General features: G+C 40.4%; 1 protein-coding gene across 2 annotated transcripts in view; it reads right to left on the bottom strand.

Moving 5' to 3' along the window:
* Nucleotides 1-269: 269 nt before the first annotated feature.
* ddhd1a (DDHD domain containing 1a) overlaps nt 270-16,375 on the bottom strand; it is a 21,470-nt gene continuing 5,364 nt past the window's right edge. The window contains exons 3-14 of one of the 2 annotated variants that reach the window (XM_035610114.2): nt 13,578-13,679; nt 10,460-10,588; nt 9,187-9,334; nt 6,857-6,966; nt 6,105-6,211; nt 5,755-6,017; nt 5,393-5,468; nt 5,006-5,155; nt 4,813-4,877; nt 4,528-4,700; nt 3,830-4,024; nt 270-3,688 (exon numbers count right to left, since the gene is read on the bottom strand). In XM_035610114.2, coding sequence (XP_035466007.2) covers nt 3,504-3,688; nt 3,830-4,024; nt 4,528-4,700; nt 4,813-4,877; nt 5,006-5,155; nt 5,393-5,468; nt 5,755-6,017; nt 6,105-6,211; nt 6,857-6,966; nt 9,187-9,334; nt 10,460-10,588; nt 13,578-13,679 — 1,703 coding nt within the window. In that variant the 3' untranslated portion in view covers nt 270-3,503. The remainder of the gene's footprint in view (nt 3,689-3,829; nt 4,025-4,527; nt 4,701-4,812; nt 4,878-5,005; nt 5,156-5,392; nt 5,469-5,754; nt 6,018-6,104; nt 6,212-6,856; nt 6,967-9,186; nt 9,335-10,459; nt 10,589-13,577; nt 13,680-16,375) is intronic. The other variant, XM_035610115.2, reaches the window with a different exon arrangement.

The raw sequence follows: 16,375 nt of genomic DNA, 5'->3' as shown, positions 1-16,375 counted from the left end.
TGCTTGAGGACTACAATGAAGCCCATTTATGATCCATAAGTCAGCTCTGTTGTTCTCATGAGGGGGTCTGCCTTGGAAAGAATCTGACCTGAGTTTCAGATGAACAAATGGTTCCTTTGTCTTCAAAAAATGAAAAAAAACAGTCTGGAAATGAGCAATGGGACCATCTTCCTCTGATGATTTCTACCTCCTCCTCCTCCTCCTACGCAGCGACAGTGCAACATTTCCCAAACTATTGTGTGACAGCAGAGTAAGAAGTTATCACTATATCAAAAAAAGAGAAATGTTTTAATAAAAAGGAAATAAATACAATGCTTTGGATGGCAGTTAGAATCCATTACAGGCATGGGTTATTGCACAGCTCTAGGGACAGACAAAAAAAACAAACAATCAAAAACACACTTGTCCACACATCCATTCAAAGTTAACAGTGGTAACTAACACAAATTTATCACACTTCATTCAAAAAGACCCACAATAAGTTTCAATGTGCATTTCTCTTGCTCACCCAGTGTCTGATTACATATGGCTGCAGGCCCTTATTTGTTGACGTCTGAACATTTTAAAGACTGATGACACATCTGTGACGGCACATGGTCATTTTACTGAATAATGGCTTCAAACGGAGGTCAACAAGTGTTGAATCTACAAAAAAAAGGATAGTAGACACTTCCCTGATGTTTGTAGACAAAAAAGTATATATATATATATATATATATATATATATATATATATACTGTCATGATTCAAAATGCTGTGCATTAAATGCTCATGTTGTCAAAAGAACAATGTACCTTGACATAATTGTCTTTCATCCTCCAGTTTAGTTGCTTACTTTATTTTATTTTTCTTATTCAGCATGCAGAGCATGGTCAGAAATGTGTGCGTGAATCAAGAATTCCATTCATGTAAAAATGTGCAAAGTACACATACATTCTGGAAACTTGCAGCCAAATCACAAACACAAGCAGGAACATTGTGTGAGGGACTGTCCACACGCCTGCAATATATATTTGCCGTGTTTGAATCCATACATTGTGATTTGAAGATGCAGAGGCAACAACGGATGGTTTTTGTATTTCGCATTGCAGGTCAAAGGTTTTCACGGTTAACAGCATCCCTGCCATTCCAAGAAACAAGTTAAAGTTGCTTTGCTATTGCTGCAATGTTACACATGCAAAAATTTAAAAAAATCAAATCAACAACAGGCTTTTTTTAAACATAATTTATGTGCAATTCATTGCTGACGAATGTGTAAGATCCACCAGGTCAAATGTTGAAATACTTTCATATCACGCTCCCTTTTTTTTTTTTGTCTTTGCTCCTGCTACTACTACCTGGTCGTCTGAAAGGCAGCCTGGTTTCAGTCAGTAGGCCTTTGCACACATAACAGAGACATTTACCATCAATAACTTGATCCCAAACAGCCCTTGATTGTGTTGCCATAAAAAAACAAAAAACAAAAAAAAGCAGTAGCTTGCACCACAGCAAAAAATAAAATAGGCTGTTTGATTACTATGATATTATAACACGGTTGAACCCAGAAGAAAATTTGACACAGTGATCAACTGTGTCACATGTAAATCTGAGACTAGGTCCATTTCTTCATCCGTTGGGGTTGTAAATTATCTAATAAGACATCCATAAACAATCGCTGCAGTGATCTTGTACTCAATAAAGACCAAAGAAGCAGTTAATTAGGTGTTTGTTGGCACTTTCTGTAATGTACTTTTGTTCCAACATCCATTCACTGTTAATATCTCACCATGCAAAGTGAATACGCTTTTAATTTCTGCATAATCACTGCTGGGTGTGATTTTAAAGGACCACGTTGGGGGGAAAAAACTTCAGTCATTCAAACCAGTCATTCTAACTGTCCATATTTTCTTTCCTTTTTTGGATCAATGTCAATTAGGTAAGCACACGTGTGGTGGGTGGCTAGAAAACTAAAGAGGCTTGTGTTTTACACATGTAAAAAGACAAGCTGAAAGGGTAAAATGTGAATTAGTCACCATTTCATGGAAAAAAGGCGAACAAGATACAATTAACTTTTGTGTAAAGTGGCCACAAAATAAAAATGAAGCTACTTTTACCAGAGGCCAATTACGTTTTCCTGGAACATAAAATAGCCCGAGCATTAGTAACATAGAGCGGATAACAAGCGAGACATATTTATTTGGCCACAAGTTTAAGTCCCATTTTCCCCGAGATGAGATCCATGTTTATGCCCACAAGTGTTTGAAAATCGCTAGGAAAAATATATGTATATATTTCTTTTTTTCTAGTACCACGGATTTCATCTTGATATCGATATAAAGATACGAGCACAGAAAAAATTCTCTCCATGCCTCATCCCTAATATATAAAGCATGGAAATTAGTTTGATTGATCAAGATTGTTTTGAGTGAGACCTCTTGTCTAGCAACTTACTTTTTTTTGGACTACTATCTGGATTCATAAACAGCGTGTAAGAAAATAAATATACATGCCAAATCCTTTTTTACGAGTGTAGATCCAGTGTCATGATACAAGCCTGGCCGTAAATCTCTGTACATTTTTGGAAAACAATGGCGTTCGGTTCGGCTGGAACTGTTAGACTGTGTGGTATATAAAAGTGGCAATTTGCTCATGTTTTATTTTGCACATACGGTATCTATTTTATGAATGAAATATTTTAAAAAAAAAGAGGCGATCATTTCAGAGACAAGGGGGGGGGGGGAGAAAAGAAAAAGTTTGTTATGCATTTCTTCATCCATCCCAAACTTTGTTAAAGGGATAATGCCCTCTGTTTTTGTAATAATAAATTATAAAAACCTAAACAAAATTATTCTTCATGTGTAACGTTGTTTGGCTAATTTTGAAAGGCTTAGAATGTGTTTGCTAGCATTGAGAGATATACTGTAGAAGGTAAAGGTTTACTTAAAAGATAAGACTATTATTATTTATAGTTATATTTTTTTCTCTGTCATGTCAAAGAAAACTTAGAAAGATCACAAAACTGTCACAAGGCTCCAGACTGAGTCACTGGAATAGAGGCTGGGTAGAAGCATGAATCAACAGTAAACTTACGGACACTTTCCCAACAGGTTGCAGCTTTCTTTGGAGATGAAGTTCGAACTCTCTTCCACTGGGATGGACAAACTTCTATGCATTAAACTCATTAGACTCTTATTTTATGTTTATATATAATTTCTGGTCGTACTGGAAAAGGGTGCACCTCCTTAGGGGTTCCTGGTCCAACACTGTCACCCTTAGGGTGCACAATTGTGTACTAGCTAAACAAAAAGAGAGACATCAAACGCATCTTAGAACAAAATCAGTTTGTCGTGTTAAAAAAGCTGGATCAAGGGGAGATAGGGAAGGGAAAGAGATTAGTGTGTTAAATCAGTTTGTGCGCATGAAAAAATAAATGGATAAGGTCTATTTTGTGTCTTGTCACGATGACACACCCTTTCAGGGTTATTAGACACCATTCAAGTGTATGTGTTGCGTCATGTGCTGACTCAGTCTGGCTCTGGAGTATCTTCTGCAGGGTCAGGGGTCGTCTTCTGCTTGTATATGAAAGTCAACAGGAAGAGTGCGATGTCATGCGAGACCCAGTAGCCCGTGTGTGAGGTAACTGCAGACCAGTAGCGACTCTCCACCAGACCTTCTCTGAGCTCAAAGTCGATGCGCTGCTCAAGCTCCACTGTAAGACACAAACACAGAAGTACATTCACGTGTGAGTTAATAACTATTACCTGCACTTACAGAGTTATTATTCAGTTCTTACTCATGTAAGACACTTTTCTCCTTGAATGTTTAGTGAAGAAGGGTTAAAGGAACTTACATGATGTGTCAGCAGTGGGAGAGGTCGGCCGAGTCAAGGTGGAGAGGCCGTATGCGGACTGACTCTCTGTCCGCTTCTGCTCCTCTTCCTCAGCGTTCGCCACCTCAAGTCCTAGCGACACTGAAGGCTGGCTGTTGGAGCGGGAGAAACGCGAGAAGAGGATGCCTCCAATACCTTTCCCTATGCTCGCCGCTCCTACATTGAGGCAGTGTGAGAGGGAGAGAGAGGAAGAAAGGAAAATATGGATGGGATATGATTCAGATCAGGACAAAACAAATTGTAGCAATTCTTTTTCTTTTTATGCTTCTTTAATTCACTTTTTTCAAAGGATAAGGTGTAACAAAGTGTTACGAGCCCATTCTCCATCTCTCCACATGATGGCACTGTTGACGTAGTACTGTAGTCAAACTGAGCATCTCACATTACTACAAATATTGAATTTCACAGGAGACTCCTATAGCGTGGCTCCCGTTGTTGCCAGAGCTCATATTATCCCCCAGTGCCAGTTAAAAAAAAGAAAATGTAGAAAAATCGTAGGTATTAAAACAAGACTCATCATGGCACAGTTACAATCGTAGTCTACTCACACAACTACAAGCACTTGAATGTAAATGTTTTGAAATCGTTTACAATATTTAGAATGTAAAAGAATGTTTCAAGTTTGGACCAGAATGAGATAAGTGATTGCAGTGTCATACCCATTATACTGGCCTTGCCCAGACTGGTGATGGATTCTCCATAGTGCCTGCGGAGGAGGACAGGCGAAGTGCTGGGGCTGGGGATGCTCTCAGTGTCAGACGTTGGGTCTTTGACTGGGTTGAGGAAGGTCGGTCGGATCTCGTCGTAGGATGCGGGGTTTGTGGCGCTACACCTGATGCAGAAAACAAATTCAAACTATTCAGAACATTCGTGGTTTAGAACTATTATTTGTGAAAACAAGAAACACCATCAAGTGTTGTTAGATGTTAGATTCAAGTTCTTACCAGTGTATCTGAACAGGTGAGACATTGCTGTAATGTTTGAGGAGGAGGGGCTCCAGTCTGTAGGCCTGCAGAGAGCAGTTAAACTTATATTTCAGTAAATGTAGTCAACAAGTAACAATAATATATCTCCACATGCTGCCATAATCCTGAGTGGGAGAGCATCTGTATGGACCGGGGCAAAAGGGAGACTGACCACAGGGTCTGTCGGATGGAAGACATTGAATAGCCTGCTGCAGATGGAGGTGGGCAGGATGTGGTCCTGGTGGCAGCTGGTGCCAGGTCGGATTCCCCTCAGGGCCAAGAACACCGCCAGAGGAGAGCCCATGCAGAAAAAGTTCTCCACCTGTAAGAATGATAAATCCTATAAGTACAAAATAATTTCTATTGCCTATAATAATGGACACACGAAAACAACATAAACCAACGAATTATTATATTACTATGATAAATATTCACATGAGGAAGTTTTTTCTAACACACCCTTGCAACAAAAGTGCCAAAGTCAATATTATCTATTTATTTTGATTATATAACATTGTAATGGTACACATACACACGTTTGCATAAATAAGCATCTTACCTTAAATTTGAGGGCTGGGGGTGCTGAGGGTTTAGAGGCCTCCAGAGTGAGAAACTGATTTTCCAGCTCTCGCAGCCTGTTAAAAAGCAAAAAGCACATGAACTATAAAAATAAATTTAAAAAAATTCTAAAACAATAGGTTGACAATAAATTGTATTATTACCCCCTATATATATATATATATATATATATTCATGTATGCATCGCTATTACATCCAATTATATGAACACACACACACACACACACACACACACACTAAGGAAACTATTCCTCAGGCTTTCCCCAAAAATCTCTTGCTGCTTCTATACAGGGTCATACAGTTTTCCATACAATCCATTACATCTACATTCGCAAAACCTACCTATTCCTTGTGAGCCGTAGCTGGTCCAAAACGTGCCTCTCTTCATATGACATCCAGCGCAGGTCCAGCTCCTCTTCCACAGCGTGATGCTCCTGCAGGCAGAAGCGCACTGGGTCCCACCCCGTCATGATGTCGTAGGTGATGACGCAGCCGAGGGAGTGAGACACTATGGAAACTTTTCCTCCCCTCTCCTCAAACTCAGGATTCCGCGAGCAGAAGAGTGAATACAGCCTGTTTAGCTCCTGTGTTAGGCCCTTGGTGATCTGAAGAGAACGGAAGTCAGAGAACTTTAGTGAAAGAACACTGTGCAACAGAGACGTCAAGAGTTTCTCAAAGAATGTGACTCTCACCTCGTCCCTGTAAAGGGGGCTGTTGTAGTACATGATGTCCATAGCACTGCTGTTGAGGAGATCCCTCAGTCCTCTCACTTTGTCTGGTGTGATTGAGTCTACCGTGTCTACAGAGACATACAGCCAATATCACTGTTAAAAATATATAGGTGGGATTTAATACCTGTATTTATGTTATAGCAAACTTTTATAAAACCGTAGAAAAAAAACGCTCTTATCATCCGTGTAGAGTTGGTGAGCTTGTGCTTTTTTTCTGCACTGTGACCAGGGTCAGTGTGTCAATAATCTCATGTAACAGGTTATTGACACGTAGTGTCAAAATCATTGGTTTAATTTGTCTTATTTTCAGAACTTATCAATCAAGCATTTACATAATGTCAGAAACAGTGAAACATAATCATCACAAGTTCCCTGAGGCCCAAGGCGTCATATTCTAGTTGTCCATCCCAGCAAAGTTTGCATAAATAGATTTTTTTTTTAACCTGAGAAAAGTACAAGAAAATGTCACTTTTAAAGTTTGGTTTTTCCTCTTAAAGAAACGTCTGAAACGATGAATTATATAATCAAAACTGTTGACATTTTTCTGTTGATCAACTAACATATTTATTGACTTAACCAATCAGCACGAGGGTAGGTATATAGATTAATGGATGACGACAGCTCTGCGTCATTCACCATCCAAACAAACAAATAGGAATACACACATGCAAACAGTCACGTGCATGGTCACGCTCAAAAACACACACGCTAACCTCCATCCAGTGCCAGTTTGGAGCGCCACTCAACGGGCAGGAACTCCACATGCTCCTCATTGTTTTCCGCAAAGTGCTTCTCCTCCATCTTGCGTACGCCCTCCCTCAGCCTGAACAGCCACATGACAATAAAAGAACATACAGTAGATCAGAACAACACTGATCTTTATATTAGTTTAGAGTGCATTCGGGTATGACATCGTTTGGGCAGCAGTGTATTACAGTAATGACAGGTTCTGAGTGGATGTCTGGCCGTGCTGCAACTGAATCTGTAGTCTGTCATCTCACAGACCGACTGTCGAGATGAGAGCAATGACGTTTGTTTTCCTACTCACTGATGCAACCCACGCACACGCACACACACACGCACAAACGCACACAGGCTCCACTGCTGTTGGTCCTTTGTGGGGCATTAGCTCTCACGAGAGCGAGGGTGTGGTGGGGTGTTGATGTGAGTAAACGGAGGCTGTGAGTTGCTTTTAGAAGACTGGTGTCTGAGTGGGGCATCTAATGCAGGTTTTTGACGCGACTACCTAGTGTGTGAAGGGGAACTTGCATTCAAAGAGACACGCCCTGATTTTGTGTATCACAGCTGATGATATGAAAAAAAAAAAAGACTCAAAGGCACAAAGCTGAAACTAATTCAGGTCTAAAAAGAAAACAGAAGAAAATAAAAAGCTAGACAGGCTGATCTTTCCTCTTGCCTGAGGAAAGTATGTACAGAATGTTGTAATCCACAAGGAGCTTGGAGTGAGGCTTAAAGTACTCTGCAGCTTGACTTGGTCTACTTTACCTGCTTAGCTGGCCTAAGCCTCGGGCGGGGGCCCCACGACGACTCTGCGACACAGAGACACACATGGCACTAGTCCACGCATTCTGCTGTAGCACTGCAAGGCTAAATATACCAAAGCCAATATGGCGGTGTTTGTTTTTGTAACTTCCTGGAAGTTTGCGAACACAAATATCGACTATTGACTGAGTTCCTCATTAAATCACGAAGCCTTTGAAAGACGAAAAGAACTCGGCAGCAGCAGCTGATTAAAGGGTTGGCAAGCATCAGACCACAGCAATTGTTTCAGTTTTATGTGCCATATCCACTATAAATGTCCATGTCTTAAAGATAAGCCAGCAGCCGAATAAAATGGAAGTAAACTGGATTTTGTTTGTGCTGCTCAAACAATCCAAGAGCTACATTTGGCACATCTGGAAATACAGACTTAATGATAATTGAGTAATTGGTTAGTTAATTTAAGTTTAAAACTGGGATTGCATGTGTCATGATAACTTCATCACAGCCTTTTAAATGAGACATTATGCTCATATTGAGGTTCATAATTCTAATTTGGGTTATGATACAATTTTATCCAGTATTATGATGTGGTCTTTATTCTTTAGTGTTTCCTGCAGAATTGTCATTATGTTTGTGGCATATTGTACTGTTTCTTTATGTGCTTGCGTTGCAGTGTATTTCCCTGTTAATGTTGTGTTTTCTCAAGTCTCAGTGTGTAACGCTTTCTTGGACACCAGACTGTGGGCACATTAACGACACAAGGACAAAATTGAGACAACAGCAGGAGAGAGAGTGAGAAATTGGAGAGAGATGGAGAGGAGAACAAAAAAACAAAGGCTGCAGGTGCAGTGTTATCAAGAGAAATGCATGAGAAAACCCCACTGCTGTAACTATGAGAAGCTTTAGATGAACAAAGTAGAGGCAGAAATAGATTTAGTTAATACAGTCAATTGCCACTTATATTCATTGTATTCCCAATTGAAAAACAAATGCTTAAAAAACAGCTGTTACAATGCACAGTAAAGAGCAGTGCCTTGTTTTTTTTCTACAAGCACTTGATGCTAGATAAATAGTTGACAAAGTTCCTGAACAAAAAAAAGGTTATCTGAGATCACAAGAACCTGCCAGACAAGTTGATAACTGAAACCCCTTATCAGCTAATACAAAAACAAAATGTCCAATACAAGCTTAGTCAGGTGGCAAGGGCACAGAATGTGCAGAATTTGCTCTGATACAATCTATAACAATTCCAAGGAAGAAATGATTCCACTTCTGTGCCTGTTTTTAAGAAGTGAACCGTTGTCATAAAAGCCACAGGAAAAACAAAATGACAGTGTGAATGAAGTGTGAGAGGCAGATTGTGTCTGAAAAAGAGAAGAGGAACAGAGAGCAAACAAACCTCATCGCAAATCATCCCAGAGAGAACCTTTTTTCCTCCCCATGTACTCAAATTTATTTACACTGGGTATAAAAAGTGTGCAAATTCAAAATGTGGAAATGTGTTGGACATACTCACAAAAACAGAAAACATGCAACTCACATTCCAGTGTTTTTAATAATGCGTCCCTGGTCCATCTTCTGTCCAATCCCATGGACCACAAAGACGATGTGTGTCGTCTGAGGGGGTCTATCCTCAGGTGAGGCCTCCTCCACATAACCCCGGTGGAGCTTTGTACCACTGCTGGAAGCTGGAAGAGGAAGGAGGACATGGGTGGGAACGTTATTTACTGTAACCAGCAGTTTACTCATCATTTTTGTGCAGCATTGCTAAATACAACATTTTAAGTTAACTAGAAGGCTACAACAGATGTTAGAGAAATGTTATAAAAAATGTTGTGATGTTTAAGTAACACTCGGAGTCCAAAGAGGCCAGTAGGTAAGACATTTAGTCTGTGAGGACACTTGGTAGTGTATCTAGAGGGCTGAATGTGGGTCCGTATTTAGAATCTATAGTCCGGTCCAGTCATGTGCTGTGCAGCAAAGTGGTAGGAGCCAATGGGATTTGCTGCTATCTGGATAGCACTAAGGAGATTTTCCCTCACAAAGCATTTGTGTGTCAGGAGAGATTGAGATAAACAATGCCAGCTCCTCCTCTTATAATCTGCGAGCAGGAGATTGAAAATGCACCACAGAGCTGCGAGTCTCTTGGATCAGATTAGAGACATCCACACAGATCAAACATCTGACACCGTGTTAAACTGCAGTTGCCATCTTTTCTGTTAAACTCGAGCCATTTTAATCCAACTGCTGAATATAGCAGATGGACACTGGGTGATTTTCTGGGCTAATCCACTGAAGAGACCGAACTGTACCCGGACATGTTTAAGTAATGGTTAGCAAATGGTTGTTGATATTAGAAAAGTTGTAGACCTTTAAAAGGGAATTCTTATTTGGTTTCCGCGCAGTTTATAAACAAAGCTCAAGTGAAAGCGATAAAACTGTAGCCAAGCTAGTGGTTCTGTGAGGCTGCAATACAACGGGGCTTTCAGCTAAATGCTAATGTCCACCGAATGATGATGCTAGTTGCAAACATCACAGGTCATAAGGACACAATGTCCGGGGATCATTAACATTTGCACAAATCTTATGGCGATCAATCCAAAAGTTGTAAATACTTTACAACCTGGACCAAAGAGGTGGACCCACCACACAACAGTAGCATGCCTACAGCCTTGTTGGTAGTCTGGCTAAAATGACTAGTGTAACAATGGTGAAAATAATATATTCTTTTGTAGTTACACACGTGCAAGACTGATTAGGAAACAGTTTCCCGGCCTTATCTGGAGAGATGACGACAGTGGGTGGTTACAAACCTTTGGAGAAACCCAGTTTCTGGGTGACGGTGCGCGCAATTTTGGAAGTGGTGGCATCGCTGTAGAGGTAGACCTCTTCCACGCTGTGCCAGTCCACATGGGTCCGACTCAGCTTCATACTGTGGATGGCTGTAGGAGGGGGCAGCGAGAGAGGAGTGAGCGGATTGAATGGACAGAGCGAAAAAAATGAGGAGGACATTGCATGGCAAAGAGAAGGGAAAGTCAGGGACGAAGGAAGGAAGGTTTACCAATATTAAGTGTCATGATTACAAATTTCAGGGAAAGAACAAAGGGTAAGATATCGAACACACCAAGAAATACACCAAGTTGTGATCATCTCAAATGCAGTACAAAATAAGGCATATGTCTAGGATCACTATTTTGAACAGCTCAATCAAATGCATTCTGGAGCATTGATCTGCAGGTAGAAAGAAAACCACATCAAACTATCACACACCATGATTTTCATACTACTGCTCTTGCTTGTCCGTCCTGCTTGTGCATTATCATTCTGAGAAGACTGGAGCTATAAATTTATTTTTATTAAATTCGTGTGGTTGTGATGTAATAGCATTTAATTCAGTCTCACTTCAGGTTTAGTTTATCTCCAGGTTGTCAAAAGAGTAATGCAGCGACTGGAGCAAGTAAGAGCAGGGGTAGACACCGTTTACTACAGAAGCGAAGAGCGAAAAATTAAACTGGTTGACTTGAGAGAAATATTCTCTTCAGCATGTCCCTCCAATGTCCTGTGCAGACAAGTTCGTCTTGAGATTGGTGGAAGACTTTGGCATAGGTCCAGTGCACAGTCATGGCTCTCTGTACTGCTCTGAACCAATCTAGGGATTAAACCCCTTAAGAGCAGGGTAAAGAACTTGTAGTAACGCAATGCTTAAAATAATATTGCCCCAAACACAATACACTATCATTATACAGCTTTTTTAAGAAGACTTATCCATCTTAAATGTCTTTTGTACAAACTCTATTTACATTTAATGCAGGAGTACACCAGGGAATCACTAATGGTAGGTGTCAGATCTGTGAATCCTTTCAAGGGCCCCACCCCCTTCATTTGTCTTCTAATATTTTTACATTTATAAGGCAGTCCTTGGCAATTTACTAGCCAGGTCTACATGGCAGAAGTAAGAAAGACATTTGTCAAGTAAATAAAAAAAAATAATTAGCTGAAACTCTTTCCACTTCCCATGTCCATGTGTTTGTGTGTCACATGGTGGGATTAAGCTGGCCCTCTGCTGTCTGGCAGGCTAATTTCTTCATTGGACAAGCATGACTGGTGGGTCATGTGACGCCAAGCAATTATGGCACCTTAACTGAGACCTGTTCACTTGGGAGCCCAACCAGTGTGAAAATGAATCTGCATCTAAAAGGAGAAGGACAAGCAGGGTTTTGAAGAACGAAGGAACAGGTGTTGGACGAAAGGACACTACTCAATTTTGGAATAACATTATTTTTCTTAACCGAGCTGCCATATAACAAATAAAGATCATGTCCTGATAAACCAGGTTAGAAATTGAGACGTTGCTTCTCTTGCACGTTTCCATTTATCTCTGAGCCTGAGATGAAACCACTCAACACCAAAAAGGAAACCTATGTTTAACCTCAACCACCTCAGTGTTTAAAGTGGCCTCCTGTTCTCATCTCACCTAATGGACTCACAGGGAAAGACACAGAGAAGTAAGTTAGTGTGTAAGATGAGACCTACGGCTGTTATACAAGGAGGGCCACTTCAGACTGTTGAGCTTTATTGGTAGCTAAGTCCACTGTAAGACAGGAGGTCATCGAGGTCAGCTTAAAAGATGCTGAACTTCTGCAGTTAGCCGGCTTTATAAATATCAAATGTAATGGGGAAATGTAGCCCTGGAGTGATGATTAGCGGCTGTACAAGGAGACTTCCTGTTTTACAATGAAGGGAATGCATTAGGAAGGAAAGGCAGAGGAGGAGGGGGGATCAAAGTGGAAGGAGGAGCTGGCAGTCAACCAAGAAATTGTTAAAGATGTTTACGGCATTTGCTCTTTAGCAGCCATGTTGAACTAATGACAAACGTAGGGTGAGAGAGAGGGGTTAAACAGCAAGGGATGAGGGGCGAAGAAAGAGTGGAAAGTGGGTAAAATGTGGAAGTAAACAACAAACAGGGAAATATTGTGTGAGGGAGTTTGGTTAATATGCAGGAAGCAAGGAGCAGAGAAGGAAGGGGTGAAAGAGGTGAGGGCTCCTTAAATTAATCATAAATACAATGTGCTATGATACTGGTCTGGGGCTGAGACAGCATATAACACTAGAATACCAATGTAATTTTGATGCAATACTCTTAATCGAAAGTCTACTTTAGACAAAAGCCTTTAGGTCAATAGATTTACTATGAGATGGGGTCATTTTTCTAAGAAGGTCAATTCACCCAGAACTGGGACAGTTACGGACCTCTAAGAGGCCGACTCCACACTGCATGTTTGGGGGTTATAGTAAATGGCCACAATGACTCTTCTGTTTAGCTCATCACTTGTGCAACGGGCTCTTTACAGAGCGCTTTGTTCATCGCCCGTAGTGCAGGAGTGATGGCGGTTCATTAATTATGCTCAAACTACCAGAGAGGATGACAGAAAGAAAGCAATGAGAGACAAAGTGAGAGGGGGAAAAAAGGGGTAAAGAGAGGAGGCTTTTTTTGAGGACCAGCTTATTCATTCTAGAGTCAGTGGTTTCAAGGGGCCGTGCCCTTGTAGTTGACTGAACCATGTTGACTAAACACCATCCTAACAAGGAGATGAGAGACAGATTGACAGGTTTCACCAAAAAGCAGCACCAGCTAAAGTGGTAGTACCAAACTCTGGGTCATAGCACAGAAGGAGAAGTTCTAGGAACTAGGCCCAGTTATGGCTCTAATGGAGAGCTGGGAGAGCAACCTAAATCAATTTGAATGAAATCATTTCTAACTGAGCCTAGGTCTAGCTCTAAGTATTAGATTTCAAAACCACGAACCAGAAGCAAATCTAGCCCCACAAGAGACCTATTTTCTACAAAGAGAGAGGGTACAAGCTAGCAGCTCCAATACAGCAGAAGTAAAATAAAACAACACAAGGTCAAAAACGGGATATTTTACAGTACCTTGACAGCGTTTGCGCTTGTGACATGTGGTTCTAGCACTCGTCTGAAATCCACTCCATTTGAACAGAAAGGGGAGGTAGAAAGGGGGCAGGTGGGAGAGAACTAACAACCGACAGAGAGTGAGTAATGGCCATTACCCTGGCGTCAAGTCACACAAGTTACCACTGTCATCACGCTGGAACAGGCCGATCTGTCAAGTAGCGCTGCTATCAGGTTACCACTTCAAGGCCCAGACACAGCACCTATACTGGTTACGGATAAGGCCTGGTGGCTGCAGGTACATATCGTGGTATATTCGACAGCCCAAAATGCAGCGCTCCTTGACACACACCCAAGATGACTGAGGTAGACTCTCATACACTTAATACAGAAGCGTAATGTCTTCACCGAGAAAACAAAACATGCAATAACATTGACCATCATTTCTTTGAAATCTTTAAATTTTGTGTATGAGTCATAACCTTGAAAGGCTTCTAAAAAAAAAAAAGGCAGCTTGAAAGTTACTTGAAAATACATGTTCAATGAGGTGGAATAATATCCTTATTGAGGGCAACAGTTTTCCACACAATACATGACTACAAAATGAGAAAAAGAAATTATTAGCAAAAATAGAACTTTACTGTAAATCAAGGTGCAAAAAGTTATTCAACATTTCAAGACAATTTGTACAAGAGTACAAAGACAAAAAGACACAAATAAAAAGCACACTTTCTAAACGCTTCTGACAACATCTAGCATTATTTATGTTTCTATTTTGGTTAATGAATGTCAGATGCCTGCTCAGAGCAAAGAAATATACAGACTAAAACTGTTATTAGAGTCATAATTGTTAGCTAGTCTAAAAGTGAAACCATGACGTTTCCCGCCAAATCACAAATTACCTTAAATATGTGACTGAATAAATCACATGACAATTACCTAGTATGACCAAAGAACATTTTGTTTGAGTAATTAAAATCCTTCTGTGACCGTTCAAAATTGAAATTGAAAACAATTTATTGTGATAAATAGTTTGATAAGTACTAAATCTAATCCTATTTTCCTTATGGAAAGAAAAAAATATAATAGCCCACCAGGTTGTTGTGATATACACATAAACCTTTAAAATGTCATCATTAACAACCCTAACCAAGCCTGTTAACACTGTTTGACAGGAACTACTGATAGGTTGGTAAACATTTGCATTGAGATAAGTAAAGTTCATGTGTTTGTATATTAATCTTAAAACAGTAAATCAAGTGAAGTTCTACATACATTAAATCACTGAATCTGTGAGGTGACCGATATTTAAAAAAGGTCTTCTAAGGAATCTGTTAATCAAATCAGCAAAGGTCTGACGACATCGTTCATTCTGTGAATCGGACTTGCAAATGTCAGCAGTGTCTCCCTCAGCAGAAGTGAAAGTCTGCGGAGGAGGAGGAGAGACCTGCTGAGTACACAGGATGTCTACTTGCTCAGCTGTCAGTGGAGTCCATTTGGCCATTACAGCACTGATGGATCCATCCATGAATAGGTGTTCCCTAATGACTGGAGTATTCACCATGCACAGTATCCTCATTATATAAAGGACAAATAACCTTTATTTGTTTGGTAGATTATAATGTGTGACAGCCCACAGGGTGGAGGATGCACATGACCCGAAGGCATAACTGAACAACCAACAATCCTTTGCCCATCAGGCTAAACAAGACTATTTATTGTTCTTACAATGAACAGTAGGGTTCAACAATCCCATCACCTATTTTCCTCTCTCCTGCCACTTGATTTCGAACATATGATATCTTGAGCCCAGTTGATGTGCAAATCTCACTGATTCTAACCCCACCACACAAGACAATGGACGAATAATTTGAAAAGTTTTTAGGTGTGTGATTAATGTCCAGTTCTTTTAAGCTGGTGTCCTTAGTCATTCGTCAGTGTGTTCTCAGCCTTGTGGGCTGGTAAATTAAATCTAAAGCTAAAACACATACAGCTATTGCCAACAATATATAAAAGCAGCGTACACAAATTTTTGTCGAGCCAACTGAGTGCTGGCTTTATTTTTCCTTGACGTCTGAGAAGCCTAACAGACTGGGACACACCCTACAGTTTCCACCATAGGCTTACTCTTCAATAACTACTGTACATAGACACATCCTGGAAACTCATAAAATGAATGGACATCCTTTTTTCCCTTTTTCATCACCCTGAAAAATTGCAAATAACATTTTCCTTACTTGGATTTGGAAAATAAGACTAAGAAACTAGGCGGTGGTATGCACTCAGTAGAGTGCATACCACCGCCAAGGCCCAACAGCCCCCTTAAATTTAATCAAGCTGCACCAAATTGCGCACACTCAATCCGCATATCAATCCCCTAAATATGTCTGGATCCATGCATTAACTCATTATTCCCTAGGAAATTGGTGGAAATGTCAAACAATGATCTCCCAGAAAGTGAAAATAATATTCAAAGTTCCGCCTGTTTAAACGGATCTGCTCCAAAATGTAATGGGTTCTTTCTTAGGTCATACCTCACACCACCAAAAAATGTCATGTCAATCGGTTGTGTAGTTTTTATGTAATCATGCTAACAAACAAACAATAGCCAAACGCTGATGAAAACTAAACTCCACTGATCAAAGTTGGGCAATGGAAATCAAAACATTAACACAATGAATAAAATCCATCAACTGTAATGACCAAATAAGTGGATTACGAGCCGTGGCTTTCTCTCTCTCATGCCATGAGCTCACCATCTGTCACCACTGTCAACTTTCCTACGGCAAAAGTCCTTCTTCCCGGAAAACTGCGACTGG

This window comes from Scophthalmus maximus, chromosome 15 (genome assembly GCF_022379125.1).
Source record: "Scophthalmus maximus strain ysfricsl-2021 chromosome 15, ASM2237912v1, whole genome shotgun sequence".
Lineage (NCBI taxonomy): Eukaryota > Metazoa > Chordata > Actinopteri > Pleuronectiformes > Scophthalmidae > Scophthalmus > Scophthalmus maximus.
The sequence above is the reverse complement of the archived record's forward strand: the minus strand, read 5'-3'. Positions and strand labels throughout refer to the sequence as shown.